Here is a 23645-nt window from a genome sequence, read left to right on the forward strand (position 1 = left end):
ACCGATGAAACAATCACCTTGACAACAGGTCTTCAATGAATACCTGTTGTGCATGATAGAGGGGTCAATGGTGTCATGCTTCAGGATAAAGTCAGGTCCCCATGGGTCAGATCTTCAGGGATTCAGTGACCCTGCAGACAGAGCTACTGCAGAGAAAATGTATCCTCAAATGAAGATGGCAGTGGGAATCCAAGTCCTGGGCACCATACAGGCTTTGAATCTTAGCTTTCTACACATTTTGTTTGCGGTTTTGAGTAAGTTTTACTTGACCTCTCTGAACTTTAAGCTTTGCAACTTTAACACATGAATATAACAGTAGTTTCAGCCCCAGTGTTCTTGTGGGAATTAAAAGAGGAAGTGATTACGAAGTGCTCAGCACAGGCATTGCCCATACAAATACTTAGCAAGCAGTTGTGTGCACTGTTGTTTGCACAGTTACCATCAGTATCTGTTTACTTGGATATGTGAATCAAGAGATGTTAAAATGGAGACTTCCTGAATGTGGAAGGAAGTTTGGTAAATTAGGTTGAATTTGGAGTCAAACTGTGGCCACCTCAAAGGATATTGATGATTTTGAATTTCATAGATCTGCCAGAGGTTGCTTACCCCTATGCAAGAGGCCAGACAACTATCAGAAAGGAGTGATGTCACTGGACAGAAGGTGGCAGGACAGGGAGCCTGTGCCCGAGACGGATGGCGAAATGATGCTAAGGACCCTGGGATTCAGAATCTAAAGACCAGAGGCTGAGGGCCCAGGCTTGTAAGCCTTGCCAGTGACGGACACTTTTAGCTTAGCTGGTAAGCACTTTCCGTAAGCACTGGATGACTGTAGGGTGTTTGGGTTATGTTATCTGTATCATAAACACCCAGCTCTGTCTTTACAGCCCAGGGGCAGACATAAAAGTAGAAATCTATAGGTAAAGTTGTGCCCTGATAAAGCTTTTTTGATAAAATGAGAGGAAGTGGACTAGGGAATTTTCATTTTCTTGTCTCTATGATACAAAGTAAAAGGATTGACCTGGGATGGGTGCAGAGATGGATTGGAAGAAAATGAAGCTGGAGCAGGCTCTCACAGAGAGAGTTTGAATATGGACCAGAGGGTAAAGTAACAGGGACCCTTGGAGGAAGAGAGGATCTTGTGCATGTTTCCTATGAGGAAGTCAGAGGGCTAACTGTGGGAGATGTAATACCCACGCTCTAGGCTGGCATGCAGAGAACTGTGCTGGGCAGTGAGAAAACACTTAAAATTCCCATTGTCCCCTGAGTCTATCTTTAGATAGTTGGACACTGTGCCACCATAGCCTCCCTTCACAGTGGTCAGGCAGCTTTCTGTGGGCAGTAGCGGCTTGAACACCATTCAGGTTTATGGCTAGAATCCAAATGTTGGTCTAGGCAAAGTCTTAGACAGGAATTCCATGTGCTTGATCACTCATGGCTCCCTTTTGTGATCCTTGCACAACTCATGACTGCCATTTCTGCCTCTTTGTGCTTTTTTGCCCCATACAGGCATTGAATTTGGGGTTAGAAGAAGAACATTCATTCACTACCATGAGCTACTATGTTGACTTAGTGAAGGCAGAAGGGACAGACATGGGAGAGAGCAGCACCCAGTGTGGACAGATGGCCAAGCTGTACCTGAATGCACAGCAGGTATTCTGGGGACTCCATGTGCCGGAAGACCACCGCTGACCTCAGGATCCCGTGGGAGTCCAGCACAAACTCCTCGTCTTCATTTCCCGACAAAATAGAGAAGGAGAAGGGAGGCCCATTGTGAAAAGAGTCTCTGTCTGTCACCACAAGCTGTAAGATGCTGGTACCCACTGGCTTGTTTTCCTGTATAAAAGAGTGTTGCAAAAAGGAGGTTAAAATAAAAACAAAACAACAACAACAAATAAAACATCATTACTGGCTGGGAGTGCTAAGTAAGAGCCAGGCATTCGCCATAGGAATTCCCCATGGTACTTAAGTCTTCTGAAAACAGGCTGGGGTAGCAAGCATCCTCTTTCCCATCTGTAGTAGCCTCCCCACTGCCGAGCCAGGAGACCACAGTCTCTAGAGATGACAACACAGGTCTTTGACTGAACAGGTTCCTAGGTTCCAAAGATATTTCCAGGTTCCCCCCCATCCATCACTCTCAGAACCTATCTACAGGGCTCTGAGTCATACCCTTCATAGCCTGTGATGATCTTGGAAATCCATCCAGGGCCCAGCAGCATCACCCTGCTGGGAGGGAAATGTGGGTCCTCACCCTAGTTACAACATGATTATGCTGTATTGTGATTGTGTGGAAGCCCAACACTGTAAAACAGTGTCACATTAGACATTTTGGGGGGACATGCAAGCAACTTTCCAGTCAATATATAAAACCAAATGGATTTTTACAACACACCCCATAACTCAGCTGTTCTGTGTTCCTCTAGGGAAAAGAAAGTAGATAGCACATTTATCAACTTGAGAAGGAGGAGGGACAGTCTTCAACTTTAACAACTATTTTGGAAACCTGGTTTGACAACAGGAACATGAGGATGAGTCATGCCTTCTTCTGGGGTCAAAGTTTATCTTCTTCACTCTGAAGGCCCCGGATGAAGTTATCTGTAGCCAAGGCCAGTATCGGTCTCTTTGACTCACTGCGCTGGACTTTGGCCTTAGTGCTGTCTAGGCTGATGTTGACTTTAGGAGTTAGCCTGCTGATGACACCAGCTGAAGGGTTAAGATGTTTGGGTCCCAAGAGATGAGGAGCAGGGTACAGGATGTTGGGGGAGCCCAAAGCTCATATGCTGATTAATTTATGATAACTATGTGTTGCTGAGCATGGTGGCTCACACCGGTATTTCTAGCAGTTGGGTAGCAGAAGCAGAAAGACTGTCATGAGTTTGAGTCCATTCTAAATTATAGAATGAGTTCTAGATAAGCCATGGCTCCATATGCTGAAATTTAAATAATGAAAATTTAAAATTAAAAAAGAAAGAGAAAAAAAGGAAACAGGGAAAAAGATAACCAGGTGTTGGGATAAACCCATTATTCTGGATGTGAAAAAGGGAGGAAGCCTTGAAAAAGGAGCAGGAGCGAACCTCAGAGGTTTCTGTTCTCTGCCTGCTTGAGCACCAGGCTGCAGGCACTGCCTCTCTTTGGAGCCCACCGTGGGACCTTGTCATCCCAGAGAAGATTTACTGCTTTACACAGACAACATACTCAGCACCACACAAACAGAAGATTTATTGATTTGTTTGCTCATTCTCTGAAGGCCATTTCCTCCACAGAAAAAATAGAAAGAGTGAGAGAATGTGTGTCCTTGGGGTCACCGTCTAAGAAGGAAGGGTGTGAAATTACAGACAAGCCCAGCCTGCAGGGGAGGAAGTCCTGGCTGACTTCCGCATCTGAAACAGTCTGTCCAGCTGATGGATGCATGTCATAAATGGAATGTTGAGAAGGCAAAGTGTATTTTGTCTGAGGAGGGCACAGGCCTGGTAGGCCACAACCACAGAGATCTAAGAGAAAGAGGGGAGGAGGGACGAGGAGGAGGGAGGAAAGCAATCACATGTGTGGCTGCTGGCAGGAGCAGATGAGAGGTAAATCAGAATCTCTCCAGGAAGAGCTGAGATTGCACTGACAATGGCCAGGGATGAGCAGACAGGGAGGGGTAGCTTTTGTTTCATGATCCTGACAGCTCAGTGTCACTGTGTGAAGGAGGCTGGTTATAGATGACCACACTCAAGATCGTCCATCTTATCCCAGAGGGCTCTCTAGAGACCCGAGCACTCTCTCCTTTCACTCCTTCTCAGAGGCTCTGGGAGAACTTGAGAGCCACTTTGACAGCAAAGCCAGCACAGTGAGAGCTGTTTCTCCAGAACTCCCGTGGACCCGTAAGACATGAGCATCTCTAGCTGTGTCTCAAGTCTTCCACACTCACAGTCTGGGTCAGCACATCTTCCTAGCCTGGCTTTCAGCCTCCAGTACCCTGCTCACGAGCTAACTGCTGAACTATAGGCTAATGGGGAAGCCTGGCGTCTGCCCTGAAAGCAGAATGCCAGCTGTAAGTTACTCTATCCTGCAGCCTGACTTTAAGGCAGGCGGATTTAAAGCAGTAAATAAATTGCAGTGGAAGCTGAGCTTAAGGAGGAGCTGCTCTATCTGAAGTCCTGGGCTGGTTCCTGTTGATATCTCTCCACTCAGAACAGGGATCTTAAAGATAGCCTGTCACTGCAGAAGGAGTATTTGTATTGTGTGCTTACATGATAGATTCAAGTTCAAATCCTGACTGCTTTCCAGCTGCATGATCTTGAGAAGACTATTCATGCTTACAGATCCTTGGCTCTTTCAACTGTAAGGTATGTGTGCATGGGATGGGAGAGTGGGCATCGGTCTACATCCTCCGTGACACACAGTGATGGGGACAGGCTGTGTCTGTGGACAGGATGAGAGAGTGGGCATCGGTCTACATCCTCCGTGACACACAGTGATGGGGACAGGCTGTGTCTGTGGACAGGATGAGAGAGTGTGTGTTTGTCTACATCCTCCGTGACACACAGTGATGGGGACAGGCTGTGCATATGAAACACCTAATACTTAGAAGAAACGGGACTCAATAACTCTTCTCAACAATTGAGGTGGTTGCTTTCATACCTTCCCCAGGAAGAGACAAGTTGATACTGGATACTCATAACCTACAGGCTATAACTAGGTCCCAATGCAATAGTACTGAGAGACAGGTCTGTTGAGGTCCTAGAGTCCTCAGAGAGAAGCCTAAAGGATCATGTTCGTCTTTTTTGCCAAGTGAGGACACAGCTAGCAGTCACCGTTATAAACAGAATGCAATCCCTTGCCAGATACAAGATCTGGGAAAGCCGTGATCTTGATCTTCTCAGCCTCTGAGACTGTCAGCAGTAAACTCCAGAGGTTAAAGTCTCCAACTCTAAGTTATTTTCTATAGAAGCCCCAACTCAACAAGCCAGAGTGGAGGAGGCTGAGCCACACAGGTAGTAACCAGCTGGCAAGACTTGCTTACCTGGATCACAGCAGTATAGTTGGCAGGTGTGAACACTGGGCTGTTGTCATTCACATCGGAGATATCAATATTGACAGTTGTAGTTGAAGACATTGCAGGGATGCCACTGTCTACCGCTTGGATGAGCAGGGAGTATCCTGACACCTGACAAGGCACAGAGGTGACATTAGGAACTGCAGAGCCTTGGCCTTCTGCACATGCTCAGATAACCTAAAGTCTCTGGCTATGTCACCTTTTCTCATATCCCAATGACTTTGGTGCCATCATCATTTGGGGCTGGCTCTTTCTCTGTTGGGAGCTGGTTTATGCATTTCAGGGTGTTTAGAGATGTCCCAGCCTCTGCCCACTAGGATACTACCCACTTCAGCTAGTTTTCCCAACAAAAACTACAGTCTGATAGTTCTATCTCTTCCCTGAGGGGAGGAGCCACTGCCTTTAAGGCTGGGTCTGTGCCTCTGTTTGATACAACTGTCGTCACTGACCTACACTGCCTATTTTGGTATTCCTGGGCTAGAGGGCTGTATCACTAGAAGATTCAGTTTGCCTCTTAGTATTATTGTTCTGGAGTTCATTTCTAGATTTCACTTTCTTTAAAAACATTCATTTCAGTCAAGGATTATTTCAGAATGGAACAAAGGGATTTTGGGAGTCACTTTTTTCCTCGAGTGCCTTCAGTTGATCTTTCCTGACCAGCTCACATAGGACTGAAGTTGCTGATGAAACCAGGGGTAGTGTCCTGGCTGAAGGGTTCTTCTTTCTCTGACTCATGATGGACTAAATTTCAATCTATGCAGGCAGGTACATATTTGTCTTTTTTTCTAAGATCTCCAATATCTGCCAAAAGCAATTATCAGTATAAAATTCTTTCAGAAATCTAACCCAAATGTCTACCTGCATTTCGTTGCTACTCATAATGAGCCTATGCCCTTGAGTCCAGTGATGGTGTAGGGGTGGATGGTGAGGGATGACCCAAACCCACTCACCCGTTCCCGGTCCAGTTTCTTCTTAACCTTCACAAGTCCCAAGAAGGGATCCACAGCAAATTCATTGTCCCTATCTCCACCCACAATGGAAAAACGAATCTGACCATTGGGTTTGCTATCCGCATCTTCTGCTATCAGCTTCATAGAAAAGAAACAAAGCAAAGGCAAGGTATAACACAAGAGAAAGACAAAAGGTTGATGCTTAGCATCTCCGGCTGGCAGTATTCTAGGACTATCCATGATAAATTCCCAAAGGGGGAGATGATTGGTGGGACCAAAGAGGGCAGCAATAGCATGGGACATTTATTTCCTTATTAATTTGTACCTTTCCAGAGTCTGACATCAGTTGGGCCTGATTTTCATCAGGTTTGAGATCATGATGACAGACCCCAGAGCTAACGGACAAAGCCAATTTTATGACCTCTTTACAGTTCTGCAAACAGTATTCTCAGCCACTTGGGCTGGCTCTTTACCCAGTGTGGCTGGCTTGGGAATCACTTGGAGACACAACTCTGAGGACTATTTGAGGGGTTCTATGGATGACATCATCCCTGTGAGTTGGGGCCCTAGACCAGAATGGAAAAGAAGATTACAGAAACCTAGTGGAGCATTGCTCTCTGCTTCCTGACTGCGGACATGACCAGGCTTGTTCTTCTATTGCCATGCCTGTCCACCACAGTGGGCAGTGCTTCCTCTTTAATCACGGGCTTTTCTCACACTCACACTGGAGAATCCCCATTCTCCAGTAGGATGATATCCGTGCATTTCCTCTTTAGTCACGGGCCAGTTACTCTGTAGTCGTGGATTAGCTGCCTCGGAGCTTTAAAAAGCTCATCTACGCTATCTTGCATTTTCTTTAAAAGTATATTCTTTGGTAAGGAAAGCAATTACTAGAAATTTATAGCTTGATATAAATGAACCTGTAAGACTCCTTCTAACACACAAACTGGAGAAGGAGCTCTTCAAAGCCCACGTGTGACAGACATCCTTGAAACACTGAACGGAGGAGGGGAAACAGAGTCTAAGACAGACCTCGCTCATTTCTTTGCTATGAGGATGTTTTGTCCCAGAATTCAGATGCTGCTGTCACCTACCAGAATGACAGAGTCCCCCTCCAAGGCATCCTCACTGATGACGGCGCTGTAGACATCTTGACTGAATCGAGGAGGGTTATCATTCACATCTGTGAGGTCGATGCTGATGGTGGCTGCAGCGCTCAGGGCTGGGGTGCCCCCATCTTTAGCTTCTACCACCAGGTAAAATCTTTTGCATACTTCATAGTCCAGAGCTTCCAAGACAGAAATACCCCCTTTGAAGGAAAATAGGTAAGTTTATATTTGATTAGGGGGAAACCTGGCTCAGCTGTTCTATAGGCAAAGTGTGATTTATATCATTCCTAGCCAAGACTGCAAGGTTGTGCGTTTGCTTGTGAGTCCCTGAAAACTTTGTGGAAGTCTAAAGTCTAATGAGCACTGTCAGTTAAAGCATAGCCATCTATCAGACACGTTCCTGAAGTGCTCGCAGTTTCTGAGATGATTCCAGGGTTTATTTCAGGCAGCAGAAGTCTCTGCTTGTGAAACCAGAGAGCCGGACAGGGACAGCACCCTGAGCGGTGTCTCTCGAATCTCTGAGTGACCCCAGGGAAGGAAGAACACGTGGTGTGCACTCGTGACTGGAGGGCACTGCCCCGCCCCCTGTCATCAGGCAACCTCTCATGGCCAGCGCTGGACTGAATTAACCACACAGCTGCTGTGCCCATTGATAATGTGCCCGTCTTGAGAGAACATGCACAGAGGGTAAGGACACAGGGACTCTCAAGGCAGGGTGGCATGAGGTGAAAAGGGCTCCTAGAAACCGGCAGCCCTTCAGTGTCTGCAGCTACATGGCTGAGGTGTTCACACCCAGGTAGCCCAAGAGTCCATACTTATGTAGCCCGTGTGTTCACACCTATGTAACCCAGGTGTTCACACCCACATAATCCATGTGTTAACACTCACGTATTCCAGGTGTTCACATCCACATAAGCCCAGGTATTCACACCCATGTAACCCAGGTGTCCACACCCATGTAATCCAGGTGTTCACGTCCACATAATTCAGATGTTCACACCCACATAATCTAGGTGTTCACACCCAAATAGCCCAGGTGTTCACACCCACATAATCCAGGTGTTCACACCCAAATAGCCCAGGTGTTCACACCCACATAATCCAGGTGTTCACACCCACGTAACCCAGGTGTTGACACCTATGTAGCCCAGGTTTTCACAACCACAAGGAATCACGTGAACAGAAGAAAAGAAGGGTTCTAGTTGAGGGCAACTTTTAAGATGGACTCTGAGAGGAGCCACCCACCCTTCTTGTCCCAGCCCTGTCTGGTGGTGACGGTGTGCAATGCTCTTAAGTTGCTAGCTACCTACTGTGCCTAGAAGACAGTTCCCAGGTGCTTGTCTTTCTCTGGAAAACAATCATTAGGTCAAATTAGAGGCCATTTTCTTAGGCATAATCATCCAGAGGACTCTAGTGCTAAGACTGCCAATAGTTCCCTTCAAATTATGGTGGAAACAGAAACTGTACCTCTATCAAGAGCCCATTTTGATTCATAATTGGATTTTCTGAGCACTTACTACCCCTGGAGCTTAACTTTTCCAGTTTAGCTACCTAATGACAACTTTAAACTATCCTTAACCACCTCCCCATGGTGTTCATATAGAATTGTCATAGCTGGACAGGGCAAAGCTAATGCATATCGCAATGAGTGAACTCTTCATCCAGTTTGATCTGAAGTAATGACCCTAATAAATACTTTCTGCTGGGAGGTCCTGCTAATGCAACCTGGCCATCAATACTACTTTCTTTTACTCAAGGGTACATTTTTACATTTGTACACAGTTATCTCATGACAGGATTAAAGTGTACATTCCTGAGCCAGGGAGAAAAAATTCAAATATTAGATAATCCACTTACGAATAGCGAAGGGTGGGAAAATTATTTAACTGCTCAAAAGTTCTGTTTTTCTCATCTGGAATATGTGAGCTATACACAAAGATTTCATAGGACGGCAGAATACTGGCAATGGTGATTGAACGCTGGTGATCATGGTACTACCCTTTTCCTATGTGCTATCTAAGGAGAAATGGCCTCCTCTGCCATCTCGCACAATAGCGACATGTTTCCTGAGTGATTTAGGAAATGGGCAAAGGTCAGAGGTGTGAGGAACTCACCTCCTGCCTGGAAAATGGGAATAGCCTTGACTATTAGAGAATTAGCTCCTCCAGAAGGGCGCACACCCAAAGGTACGCTGAGCCAAGAGGAGTGGAAACCACCCAGATACACACCGTTTGGACTGACAACAAATCACAGCTTGATGTGCAGGGGATCATGGCCAGTGTCAGTCATGGTGCTGACCAGAGAGTGGTCAGCTACCTGTAGGCGGAGTACAGAGGCGGCTCATCTCCTGTTCCCTTCCTACCATAGGCACATGGGATCCAAGAAGAGCTAACAGAAAGGAGACACAAACACACTCTTGTGCTTGAATGTAGACATCACAGCTTCACAGCTGCTACACAGAAAACACACTGCTGACCCAAGCCTCCTAACTAGGTGTTCCGTAGTCAATGCATGGGTCGAGAATTTGCCAAGTGAGCTCACTGCTTGGTGTTTGGAATTTAGAAGGATCATTGTTAGGAGCTGAGCACTGAAGTCTGCATGCAGGCCCTGCAAGGGAGGCAGGAGGATGACGGGATGGGAGAAGAAACAGGAAGCACTATTGGAATTGTCATGTACCCACCTGTCTTTGGGTTGATCCTAAACTTCCCTTGTTCATTCCCAGACCTGATGAGATACGTTATCTCAGCGTTCGTGCCAATATCTTTGCTGGTTGCAAACACAGAGAGAACTTGGGTACCAAGGGAAGTGTCCTCAGGCACCGTTACTAGGTAATCCCTCCTCTCAAACACAGGGGGGTTGTCATTGATGTCCAGGACGGTGATGGTGACTGAGGCGAGCGAGGAGAGGGACTGTCCAGGACTCTGGTCGGTGGCCCGGACACTGATGTTGTAGGATGACTGCTGTTCTCGGTCCAGAGGCTGTTCCAGGATGATGACGCCAGAGGAGCTATCGATGGAGAAGACCCCACTGGCTGAGTCCTCCATGGAGTACACAACCTTCCTGTTGATGCCTGTGGGAGGAGACACGGGATGAGAGGACAAAAGCATAGCACCAAGATATTCGCTTTTCCTTGCAAAAGACCTTCCCGGGGAAAAAAGCCATTGTGGAAATAGCTCTGGCCATACAGAAATGAACTCTTCAGTTTGAAAACAAGAACAAGATTAAAATTGGTAAAGTGACAACAAATACCATAATTCTTTGGTTATTATTAATATATAACCTTCTTCAAATTAATTTTCCCTGAAGAAAATTTAGAGGCCAATAGATGCATGGATAACAGTGTACCCCAAAGAAAAGCTGAAACTAATTAACCAATCACTTCAGTACATTTTCATTGAGGATCTACCAGGTGTTACTGATGGCGACGGGGGTTCCAGCTCCAGATAAGAATCTGAAAGCACCTGACAGCTTTGAGATCACGGATCATGCCTTAGACATGAACAGGGTTCTTCCAGCTATGTTCATAAACAGATTGAAGGCCAACACAGAAGACAGGCACCATTCCCATGACCTCCCATAGGAATGTAGGCATACTATAAAGGCAGCTTGAGCAAGGTGTTGGCAGGGATTAGAGAGCAGTGGATCCCATCTTTTCTGAGTACTGGGGGAGCAGGGGAAGAATGTGGGGTGTCTGTTGAATGTGGAGGTGATGAGGGATGTTTGCTGATGTGGGGCTGGCAGCATATGGGGTGCCATAGAAGACAGGCTCCAGATGACTCTTTCGTGCAGTTGAGCAACTGCAAAGAGAGAGTTCTCAGCTGTGGGACAATGAGGTCTGGAATGCAAGACCGGAATTCTCATGTCGAATTGAAGGTGCACATTTGATGTTTAATAAGGATGTTAGGTGGAAGAGGCTGGCATTCAGAAAAGAGGCTCAAACTGGAGTTACACTTCTGAGCATCATCAGTTGCGATTCATGTACAAAATTATGAGAATGGTTGAGGCCATAAGGACCGTAGAGGGAAAAGGGAAGTCATGGGGCTGGCAAGGGGAATCTCCAGGTGAAGGAGAGCACCAGGAACGTCACCTTGGCATGGACTCAAACAAAAACATGTCAGCCAAGAATTGCCCACCAATAGATTCCTGAATGACACTGGCTGAAGGTCGTTTTCATTAGAAGATTCCAGTTATTCCAAATAGGTATTAAAACCTCAGATTTGCTTCAGTCATTAAAATTCATAAGAAGGAAAGTAGAACGAATTCATTGGTGAAATCAGCTCCATTTTGATCATAAAATTCTCTTTAAAATAGCTTTTATTTTAGTTTTTAGTTATTTTGCATATTTGTCTTTTTGTGAGGACGCATAAGTGAGTGTGAGTGGCTGTGGACCCAGAAGAGGGTGTTAGGACCCCAGGAGTAAGAATTACAGTGAACTGCCCGAGAGGATTCTGGGAACATAACCCTGGTCCTTGGCAAGACAGTGGGCACTCTTACCTGCTGAGCCATCCCTCCCAGCCCTCATAAAGGCTCTCAGTGGGGAAAGCCACCTGTCAGAGGCCTTTGGCTATGATGACCATCTGTGATGCCATTTGTAAATCATGGTACCTGGAACACAGGTTTTTCTAGCGCAAGGCTTCTTGTACATTTCCTAGCATGACACCTTGCCAAGAGGGGAGGGTGGCAGGCATTTGGCAAATAAGAACTGAACATTTTATTTCCTCATATACAGTTTCCTTGAAAAACAAACACAAATTCCTGGCAAACCAATAAAATCAAGTATCTGGAAGGAAAGCCCTAAATCGTACTGTATGACTTTGACTAAAGGGCTAATGTAGAGAGCACGTTCTTGGTCCCCTTCCCAAGAGTCCATTTTTTTCATCCTAAGTTTCATCATTTACTTTTATTTCTGTTGCAAAATAACCATCCAGCTATAAACATCAACTTCCAATATTTGTATTCAGACTGGAAACAAATGACAAACGGGCTTTCTTCTTCTAGTCTTTTCCCTTAACTGTGGCTTCAGAGAAGGGCTGGAAGAATGAATTCTTCCATAGAAATTCCTGATGTGGACAGGCATGCAGAAGGGATCGAGTTTGTTCCTTGAAAGCAATCACTTAGCTAAGTGTCAGAACAGGAGCGCTGGATGCTGCCTAGACTGTTTCTGTGTTCTCAAGACAGGGCTGAAAGCCACGGAGGAGTGTTTGCAGAAACACAGCCGTGGCTGACATGAACACACCACACACGTTTTCAAACCACACACATTCCTACACGTTTGAAGACCACCCCAGCATACGGCACACAGTTCTTTCCCAGAGCAGGAGGCTGAAAACCCAGAGCTTCTCATGGCTGGGACCTACTAAATTCATTCTGCCAGGGCAGGAGCCCAGGGCTGAGGGCGTGGCCTGGTCCTCTCAGCATCTTTAGACATGAGGGGCAGGGAGCTAAGTCTTGCTTTTCCTGGATTCCTTGCTCAGCTTCCTGGAGGTGTTGTAGGAGATTTTACCTCTTCAGGCCCAAGGTCAGTTAAGGAGGAATCAACTTCTGATTCACTATTGAGAAACAAGTTGAATTAAGAGAGACAAGAGGGGATGGCTCACAGCGAGGTCAGTCGGAATGTGCCTTTAGTGGACCTTGGTTCCCTTTATTGGGACAGGTAGTTGAAGTGTCATTAGAAAGAACATGATGTCATTCAGTGGTGGTGCACGCCGTTAATCCCAGCACTTGGGAGGAAGAGGCAGGCTGATCTCTGTGGGTTTGAAGTCAGTCTGGTCTACAAAGTGAGTTCTAGGAAAGCAAAGTAAATAAACAAACAAACAGTTCCAGGCCTGCAACTTTCTCCTCCAACCTCCTAATTAGAGCCCACCTCTACGAGGAGGAGATGCTGTTCTCCTAACTTCATGCTGGCCCTCCTGCAGGAGGGTTGTGTTTACACGGCTCATATGAGTCAGCCACCCTGGACCAGATTGATTCTGCTCACTGCGACTTGGTGGCAAGTCTTTCCTGCTTTGCTGTAACAGAATAGTGGAAAGCCACACTTCCAGCTCCTCAGAGTCACTGAACTACACTCCTCCCACCCCCACATCTCTAGACATCTTCAAATTCAGCAAATGGAGCTCTCTCTCTCTCTCTCTCTCTCTCTCTCTCTCTCTCTCTCTCTCTCTCTGTGTGTGTGTGTGTGTGTGTGTGTGTGTGTGTGTGTTTCCAGTGGACTTCCAGTTCCTCTCATGAAGCATCTACTGCCAGCATGAACCAGAAAATCCCTTCCCTGCATGCTGGGCCATGAGGAGCTACTGGAATCTTGTGGATGGAAAGGAAATGGAAGATCAACACTCTTCAGTGACTGCCCGAAATTCAGCCACAGAGCTTAAACAAAGTTTATTGCTTCTGTGAAAAACAATACCTTGTGTACTGGGATCATCCCCAAAGAGTCAACCCAATGTCAACGCACTCGGCCTCATATCTGAAGCATTAACAACAGCATTAACAACAGTATTAACAACAGCACCAGGTTTGAAGAGATGGTTCAGTGTTTGCCTTCTAAGCTTGGGGACCTGCATTCAATACTTAGAATTCTAAGGAAAATAAATAAATAAATAAATAGTCAGCCCTGTAGCAGAGTCCCAGAGCTGGAGTGCTGGTAGAAAAGATACTTTAAGTTCCCTGGCCAAGCAACCAGCCTAGCTTACTTGGTGAATTCCAGCCAGTGATAGGTTTGTCTTAAAAAACAAAGTAACATCCAAGGAATGACACTTAGGTTGTCCTTGGACTTCTACATGCACATGCGTGTGCACACACACAGACAGACCCACAGACACACACAGACACACGCACACAGAGGCACATACATGTACACATGCATGTGCACACACACAACAACTCAAAATCAAATGGCAAGAGTCATCAGCACCACAAGCACAGTGAGATTTCTTAGACCTGGGTTTTAAGATATGTGTGCTCTCCTTTTTAACAGTCTCTATAGGCACCAGGAGCCTTCAGGATTGGCTGCATCCAGTCTGATGTCTGATGCTGCTCTGTCCACCCTGCAGAGGCGTGTTTGTGACATATATGTGCTCTTTTCACCTGCATATGGTCTGTCCCACAAGCCCTCCCACCCAACACGTACCAAATGGCTGTACGCGGGTCTGTATAGTGGAATATAGAGTACAAAGCAGAGGAAGAAATAACTTTAAGAAATTTGAAAAGGTTTTCTATTTAGTCTTTCTAGAAATTATTTTTATTTATTTTTTAAAATCCATATGCATATTTGATGTATTTGATAATATCATCCCTAAACAAGGATCACTTCTCCCTCCTGTACTTAATGTACCTTTTATATTTATTTCTTGCTTACTGAATCTACTTAATGCTGTATGTGCATATGAGTGTTGGGTCATTTACCATATAGGGAATATGCCTAAAAAGTGACATTCCCTCCCTGGTAGGCAACAACTGCCAGTAACTCATCAGATAGTTGTAAGACTCAGGTACCTTTCCTGTCTCCACACTGGGATTCTTAACTACCTGGATGTTGTGGAGGTTTGGTGCAGGTGACCACAGCTGTTGTGAGTTTGTGTGTCTACACAGCACGTCATGTCTAGAGGACAGTATCTCACTGCTCCTTTCCCCGCCCCCACTCTCGTGTGCTTTTTCTGCTCCTTCTTCCCTAAAGTTTTGATCACTTTTATTTCACTTCATTGAGGTGTCATAATTTATGTGCAATAATAGCATGAATGCAGAACTCATGAGAAAATTCTGATAAATACCTACCACATGGAAATTGAAAAGTGAACTATTGAACCACCCTTGGTTGAAAAGGAAATCAAAAAAGAAATTAAAGAATTCCTAGAATTCAACAAACTGAAGGCAAAACATACCCAAACCTATGGGACACTATGAAAGCAGTACTAAGAAGAAAGTTCATAGCACTAAGTACCTACATAAAAGCTCTAGAACAAAAAGAAGCAGACAGGAAATAATAAAATTGAGGGCTTAAATCAATGAAATAGAAACAAAGAAAACAATACAAAGAATCAATGAGACAAAGAGCTGATTCTTTGAGAAACTCAACAAGATAGACAAGTCCTTATCCAAACTAAACAAAAGACAAAGAGAGAACATCCAAATTAGCAAAACCAGAAATGAAAAGGGGACATAACTACAGATACTGATGAAATTCAGAGAATCATTAGGTCATACTACAAAAACCTGTACTTCACAAAATTGGAAAAGGTAAAAGAAATAGACAATTTTCTGGACATATACCATATACCAAAATTAAGTCAAGACCAGGTAAGCAATTTAAATATACCTATAAACTGCAAGGAAATAGAAGCTGTCATCAAAAACCCCCCAACCAAAAGAAAAAAGTCCTGGGCTGGATGGTTTTAGTGCAGAATTCTACCAAAACATCAAAAAAGAGCGAATACCTATACTCCTCAAAGTGTTCCACATAATAGAAACAGAAGGAACATTGCCAAATTCTTTTTATGAGCCTACTGTTACCTTGATACTAAAACAACACAAAGACTCATCCAAGAAAGAGAATTACAGACCAATCTCACTTATGAACATAGATGCAGAAATACTTAATAAAATACTAGCAAACCGAATACAAGAATACATCAAAAAAAATTATCCACCATGATCAAGTTGGCTTTATCCCAGCAATGCATGGATAGTTCAACACATGAAAATCTGTCAATATAATCCATCATATAAATAAACTGAAAGAAAAAAAACATATGATCATATTATTAGATGCTGAAAAAGCATCTCAAATTGGAAAGGAAGAGTCAAACTTTCATTATTTGCAGATGATATAATAGTGAACCAAAAATCTCTACCAGGGGACTTCTACAGCTGATAAATATTTTCAATAACGTAGGATAAAACATCAACAAAAAATATCAGTAGCCCTCCTATATACAAATGATAAAGAAGAAACATCACCTTTCACAATAGCCATGAATAACATAAAATATCTTGGGGTAGCACTAACCAAAGAAGTGAAAGACCTATTCGACAAGAACTTTAAGTCTTTGAAGAAAGAAATTGAAGAAGGTACCAGAAAATGGAAAGTTCTCCCATGCTCTTGGATATAATAAAAATGGCAATCCTGCCAAAAGCAATCTATAGATTCAATGCAATCCCAATCAAAATCCCAACACAATTCTTCACAGACCTTGAAAGAACAGTAACCAACTTCACTTGGAAAAATAAAAACCCAGAATAGTGAAAACAATCCTGTACAATAAAGGAACTTCTGGAGGCATCACCATCCCTGACATCAAACTTTGTTACAGAGCTTACAGTAATGGCAACAGCTTGGTATTGGAATAAATACAGAGAGGTTGACCAATGGAATAGAATCAAAGACCCAGATATTAATCCACACACCTGTGAATACATGATTTTTGACAAAGAAGCTAAAATTATACAATGGAAAAAAGAAAGCATCTTCAACAAATGGTGCTGGCATAACTGGATGTCAACATGTAGAAGAATGAAAATAGATCCATATCTATCCCCAAGCACAAAACTCAAGTCCAAATGGATCAAAGACCACAATATGAATCCAACCACAATGAATCTGATAGAAGCAAAAGTGGGAAGTAGCCTTCAATGCATGGGCACAGGAGACCACTTCCTAAATATAACCCAGTAGTACAGACATTGAGAGCAACAATAAACAAATGGGACCTCCTGAAACTGAGAAGATTCTGTGAAGCAAAGGATATGATCAATAAAACAAAAAAGTAGCCTAATGAATGGGAAAAGATCTTCACCAATTCCACATCAGATAAAGGACTGATCTCCAAAATATATAAAGGACTCAAGAAATTAGACAACAAAATTCCAAATAACTCAATTAAAAAATGGGGTACAGAACTAAACAGAGAATTCTCAATGGAAGAATCTCAAATGGCTGAAAGACACTTAAGGAAATATTCAACCTCCTTATCCATCAGGGAAATGCAAATCAAAACAACTATGAGATACCATCTTACACCTGTCATAATGGCTAAGATCAAAAGCACCAATGATAGCTTATGGTGGAGAGGATGTGAAGTAAAAACACTAATTCATTGCTGGTGGGAATGCAAACTTGTACAGCCACTTTGGAAATCAGTATGCTGGTTTCTCAGAAAATTGGGAATCAACCTACCTCAGGATCCAGCAGTACCTCTCTTGGGAATATAACCAAAGGATGCTCAATCATATTACAAATATATTTGTTCAACGATGTTCATAGCAGCATTATTTATAATAGCCAGAACTGGAAACAACCTAGATGCCCATCAATCAAAGACTGGATAAAGAAAATATGGGACATTTACACATCAGGGGCAAAAAACAATGATATCTTGAGTTTAGCATGCAAATGGATGGAGCTAGAAAATACCATCCTGAGTGAGATATCCAGACTCAAAAAGATGAATATTATATGTACTCACTCATAAGTGAATACTAGGTATGAAAAAAGGATATGGAGCCTATAGTTCATGATCCTAGGGAAGTTAAGTAATAAGGTGCAGCCTAAGAGGAACATATATAGATCCACCTAGAACGTCGAGATAAACAAGATCACCTGACAGAATTGGGAACATAGGGGTGGGTGGAGAAGGGAGGGTGTAAGGGAAAGAGAAGAGAAGGAGGGAGAGGAGAACTTGAGGAAACGGGATAGTCGAGAAGGAGAAAGGATAGAGATGAGAGCAAGGAAAGAGATATCTTGATTGAGGGAGCCATTATAGGGTTAGCAGAAACCTGGCTCTGGAGAAATTCCCAGGAATCCCCAGCTAAAACTCTAAGCAATAGAGGAGAGGGTGCCAGAACTGGCCTTGCCCTGTAGTCAGACTGATGAATATCTTAAATGTCACCATAGAACCTTTATGCAACAACTGATGGAAACAGAGGCAGACCCACATCAGAGCACTGGACTGAGCTCCCAAAGTCCAGCTGAAGAGTGGGAGGAATGAGAATGTGAACAAAGGGGTCAAGACCTTTAGGGAGACACCCACTGAAACAGTCTACCTGAGCTAATGGGAGCTCACTAACATCAGCCAGACTGGGAAGGAACAAGCATAGGACCAAACTAGTTCCTCTGAATGTGGCTGACAGCTGCATGGCTGGGGCAGACTGAGGGGCCACTGGCAGTGGCACCAGGATTTATTCCTACTGCATGTACTGGCTTTTTGAGAACCTATTATCTTTGGATAGATGTCTTGTTCAGTCTAGATATAAGAGGGAGGGCCTTGGACATTTCCCAAAGCAATGTGCCTTACCCTCTGAGGAGTGGATGGGGTGGGGGGGCATGGGGAAGGAATGGGAGGAGGGGAGGGAGTGGGAACTTGGATTAGTATGTGTAATAAAAAGATAGTTGTTATATTTTTTTAAAAAAATAAAAAAACAAAGATGCTGTTGAGTATATGTTTAATTCTGTAGAAAAGAAAACTTGGTAACTATTTAATTTTCTACAATGGATACCAGCTGAATAAATTAGGGCCCATTGATATGCAGATAGAGTACTTTGCACATGTCATTTAATATAATAGATGACATGGGAATCTGTTTATGAATCAGCATAAAAATGCAGGTCATAAGATAGTATCAAGTTTATAATTTTATTTTTGTGTAGAAAAAGCTGAAGGAATTCAGCCTAAATGTTAACTATTTTGTCATTGTTTTTCACATGTGCTTAACTTTCTAGATCATATACAGTGGGCACAGGACACTTTGCAATATATAAATGAACTGTTAGAAAAATTCATGCTCTCAGGAAACAATTCTTTAATACCAAGCTTGGAAAGTATCCAAGTTTTCAAGAGATTTTTCCAGCGCAGCTTTAATTCTTAATGTACATACCATTTGAAGTAATTGTGGGAAATTAGCCTACATATTGTGTAGGCTTTCGGCTGCTTGTTTCCATTGTTCATTTCAGCTCATCATGCTTAGAAAGATAGTAATGCGACTTAGAAAATTGCTTTTGTCAAAGGCCCCATTATAAAGTTACTGCAAAGAGTATTTTTAAACGAAATTTTACTCTTTAATTAAGGCAATTAAAGGAAGTGGCTGGCCTAAAATTCTTCTCTCATCTTCAGGAGAAGGCAAATACAATCCCAGCAAGCCAAAGAACTTAGGTTGAGTGCTCCTGTTTTATCTTTCAAATATATGTTGGGATAATATAGAATTAAACTGAAGATCCTATGACAAAGTCCAGGAACTAGCAATACTTTTAGCTTGGCAATTACTGTCCTTTTAATATACTTTCTAATGTATTCTGCTTTAAGTGCCATTTAAAAGTTTTTCAATCGGTGATGACTAACGCTGCAGCATTCTCCTGGGCAGAATATTAACTCCCAGGGTCCGAATCTCCCTTTGAAAGATCCAAAAAAGACAGAAGGCTGCCATGACTAGGTCAGGGAGCCCCTGCCAACTGTGTCCAACATCTCCTAGGTGATTGCCAAGTAAGTTTGGCAGCAGCTGTTTCACTGGGTCTGATGACAAGATTGTGGCCCCAACCCAAAACAAAACCCCAGGCCCTTTGTTTAGAAACATGAAGACATCCAGCACAGTTACATCAGAGAATTAAATCAGGAAAAGGCTCCTGTAAGTAAGGAACATTATTCTGCTTAGACACCCAAGAAGCTGGCTCCTGTGCAGTGAGATTCCCTGTGACATGGAGAAAGCTACAGATCCCATAGCCTGGTCTTGTCCTAGGCCTGATGGAGTTAATTGTGGGTAAATTAATTAATCTACAAAGGGAGCTTTAGAAAAAAAAACTCGCCATCTTTGCTAGTATACTGGACTTCTGTGTTATGGTGTGACCCAGTGATGATACTCTGACATTGAGATGAGCACCAGACTCATTCATTCACTCTTCACTCAGGCCTTTGCTTGTAAGTGCCTGAGGACTCCTGCTGCACAGGACATACTCAGCGTCTCTAGCACTTCCGTGCAACCTCAAAGGTCCCTAGTTTTTCAGGAGACAAACATGCAGAATTATTAGGAAGGATTGGTCAGAAGTTTCTCAGAGACTAAAGTTACTCAGTCATAAAGAAAGAGTAGATGTTGTCAGGAGTGCTGAGGTGGAAACACCAAAGATAAAGGAAGCATTCGGGGAGATGCAATAGAGACGGGAGTTATGGATGCTCACAACAAGGCTCTAGCGGCAGTGTGAGGCTGCCTGCTCTCTTAGTCAGCTGAGAGTCACCAGTTCAGTAAAACCGACCATTTCTAGAGTAAACTACAAACTAGGCCTAAGTACCTGAGGAGGGAAGTCAGCAAGGAGAGAAGGACGCCAGCAACCGGTGGCTTGGAGATGTGATCACAGAACAGTGGAGTGTTCTGTGATTCCTAAGATGGAGGAACTCGCCAGCAGGTGATATACAGAATAATGTCTGTCAGGGAGGCCTCACAGTGGGAGGTGACTACAAAGAAGAGCCTCAATGTGCCCTAACAGACAGGAAGTCAAACTCTGAGGTCCTTGGCATTTTGAGTAGGAAGAAATTCCCCAGCTGCGAGTCTTCCTCGAGGCCATCCCTGCATTACTGTGCCTTGCACAGGGCCTGACTCAGTACAGGGAGTGTGCCAATGTGTGCGTGAGTGGGGCGTGACACAAGTCACTGTGATCACGTGGGAGAAATCAAAATTCTCCATTCAAGCTTCTTTAGAAGGAATTCCTCTTTCATCTGACAACTAGTGTTTTGATCCACGCTTGGAGAAATTGGGTTTTAGAACGGGTAATGACAACAGTAACTTAGGTGTCAAATGTAAAGACCCCTAAGCTGAGCAAGGCATTAGCGTTCACTAGAGAAAACACATAGTTCAGCCCTACCTACCTTACTTCAGCCTTCCCGAATCAGACCTTAGTCGTGGAGCATGTCCTGTTGCTATTTTAGGGTGTTTGTTTCTTTAACCCTTGGTTGTGGAAATCCTCCCAGAGGATTCTGATAGCGTCTATAATTACAGCCAGGGGGTGGGAACTTATTCAGATGGCTGGTAAAGGATGTGATTGCTATATGCAGTCCACTTTTATATCCTAACGCCACCCTGGATTCATTCCCAGAGTGTGACATAGACCAGGTATGTGTTTCAAGCTTGTATTGAGCCACACACACTATTGAAAGAACCCTGGTTCAAGGAGAAGGGGAAAAATCCAGGGGTCTTAAGGGGCCTTAGAGCCCTTCACTGTCTCCAAGCCACTATCCACTGAACAGACCCCCGGGGAAGCCACTTAACTTTGAACAGTTTTTCCATCTGCACGTGGGAGTAACACGATTCTTTCCTTCAGTAATAGGGGTACATGTGAAAGTTGTCTGAGATCTCTGGAGAACAGCTTTATGCATATTATTATATATACATGCACACACACATATATGGAGAGAGACTGTCTTCATATATGTGTACATTTGCTTGGCTGTGGATACTTGGATGTCAGTCTGTGGGGGAAGAAGTCAACCTTAGGTGTTGTTCCTCAAGTACCATCTATCTTTTTCTTTATTTTTGAGACAGCATCTGTCAGTAGTCTGGAGCTCACTGGTTAGACGAGAGTGGCTGGTCAGCAAGTCTCAGAGACAGACCTCTCTCTCTCGGTCTCTAGTGTTGAGGTTATGAGCATGTGCTGCTCTGCCTAGTGTTTTATTATCCAATAGATAAAAGTCTTGGAGTACATTGTTCTCCAGAAAATGCATTAAATCGCTCAGTCCTCACAGAGAGAGGGTTATTTAATTTTAGTGATATTTTAATAATCCCTCAGCCACCTTCAAAGATTTAATTCTTCAGACAGTATTGGAGCTTGGGGGAAGGAAGATACATTTAGCCCTCACCTGTGCGGCTCAGCGGTAATGATTTCCAAGGCATCAGGAAAATCATTGATTATTATTATTATTATTATTATTATTAATATATGATGATTAAAGGAGAAAGGTAGAAATTAGAATTGAATCCATCTTGGAATATTTTCCAGGAGAAATCACCATGACATAGAGTATTGGCTAAAGGTGTTAGGGTCTTCTCTTCAAAGTCTTCTGCGGTCAGTCTCTGAGTCTCTTCAAAAAGCGACAGTTTGGTCTAGATTTCAGTAGTGATGTTGTAAACATCTACTAGGACTGTGATTTCCATGGGAAACAGATCTCACATCCACCCATCCCCAAACCATGCCAAAGTAACTGTGGTGCCTGAACCCGTCCCCATGAGGCTTGCTATGGAACTGTGTAAGACAGGTCCAGAGATAACCACTCTGCAGGGAATTCCTAGCGATGCATGGGTAGATAGATTTTAAGATGCCTATGAATTTACCTTCATATATTTCTTTCTTTTTTAAAGATTTATTTGTTAATTATGTATACAGTGTTTTACCTACATGTATGCTGCAGGCCAGAGAGGGCACCAGATCTCATTGCATATGGTTGTGAGCCACCATGTGGTTGCTGGGAATTGAACTCAGGACCTCCGGAAGAGCCGTCAGTGCTCTTAACCTCTGAGCCATCTCTCCAGCCCCGCCTTCATATATTTCTATATTGCTCTGTAACAAGTTGTTTGGGACCCTAGCAGCATAGTATAACGGATGCATGCTACACCGTGCTTTCTTAGGTGTTAGAAATCCGGGTGTGACTTCGTTGGCTGGCTCTCCATTATGGTTTCCTGTGAAGTTGCTAGTACGTTGTTAGTGGGGATGTGAGTTCATCTGCCAGCTCAGTGAAGGGCAGCAAGTTGACTTTCAATCTGACTCATGTAGTTTTAGGTGAACTCTGGTCCCTTGCCATGTGGGCCTCTCATAGCTCTGCAGTGGTTGTTCCCTAGTGTGAGTGATCCGACAGAGAATGAGAGGGAACCTCTGGACTGACTGTGACCCCTAAAATTCATGTGTCAAGGCTCTTGTCTTTAAGATGTGGGATGGAAGACTTTTAGGAGGAAATTAGGGTTAAATGAGGTCATGAAGAGAGCTTAAGGGGAGGCAATGGGAGCTATTCAAAAAAAGAAAGAAAAATGTTTCTCTCCCAGCTAGTATACACATGAAGGGTCATGTTAATCCAAAGCGAAGAGCCAGGGGTCTGCAAATCAGGCGCGCCCTCCCCAGTCCTAACCAACATGTCCTGGCTCGAGAGCATGAAGCTCCAGAACTGTGAAAAGCAGTTTTCTGCTGTTTAAACTACCCAGTGGTTCATTACAGCAGCCTGAAGTGACTCAACAGAAGCCACAGCTACGATAAATGTCATGACCTTCTTAGGCCTAATAGCCAAAGTGGTGCCAAGGGGAAGAGCATACTACAGGAAGCAAGTCACTGGGCTCAGTGTTAGAGACAGCTACCAGAAAGAGGAGCTGTGGTGCTTTGAATAAGAATGAGCTCCTTAGACTGATGTATCTGAATGCTTGCTTGTCAGGGAGTGGCACTATTTAAGAAGAATTAGGAGGTATGGTCTTGTTGGAGGAATTGTGTCACTAGGGGTAGGTTTTGAAATTTAAGGCCCATGTCAGACCCAGTTTCTCTCTCTCTCTCTCTCTCTCTCTCTCTCTCTCTCTCTCTCTCTCTCTCTCTCTGCCTATGGA

At 43.9% G+C, this 23645-nt stretch overlaps 1 protein-coding gene across 5 annotated transcripts in view; it reads right to left on the reverse strand.

Moving 5' to 3' along the window:
* Fat3 (FAT atypical cadherin 3) overlaps positions 1-23645 on the reverse strand; it is a 593378-nt gene that overhangs the window by 49760 nt on the left and 519973 nt on the right. For all 5 annotated transcript variants that reach the window (XM_026779396.1, XM_026779394.1, XM_026779395.1 and 2 more), the window contains 5 exons: positions 9778-10167; positions 7083-7297; positions 5989-6126; positions 5006-5149; positions 1636-1833 (listed from right to left, as the gene is read on the reverse strand). In XM_026779396.1, coding sequence (XP_026635197.1) covers positions 1636-1833; positions 5006-5149; positions 5989-6126; positions 7083-7297; positions 9778-10167 — 1085 coding nt within the window. The remainder of the gene's footprint in view (positions 1-1635; positions 1834-5005; positions 5150-5988; positions 6127-7082; positions 7298-9777; positions 10168-23645) is intronic.

Source organism: Microtus ochrogaster, chromosome 5 (assembly GCF_000317375.1).
Source record: "Microtus ochrogaster isolate Prairie Vole_2 chromosome 5, MicOch1.0, whole genome shotgun sequence".
NCBI classification, from domain to species: Eukaryota; Metazoa; Chordata; class Mammalia; order Rodentia; family Cricetidae; genus Microtus; species Microtus ochrogaster.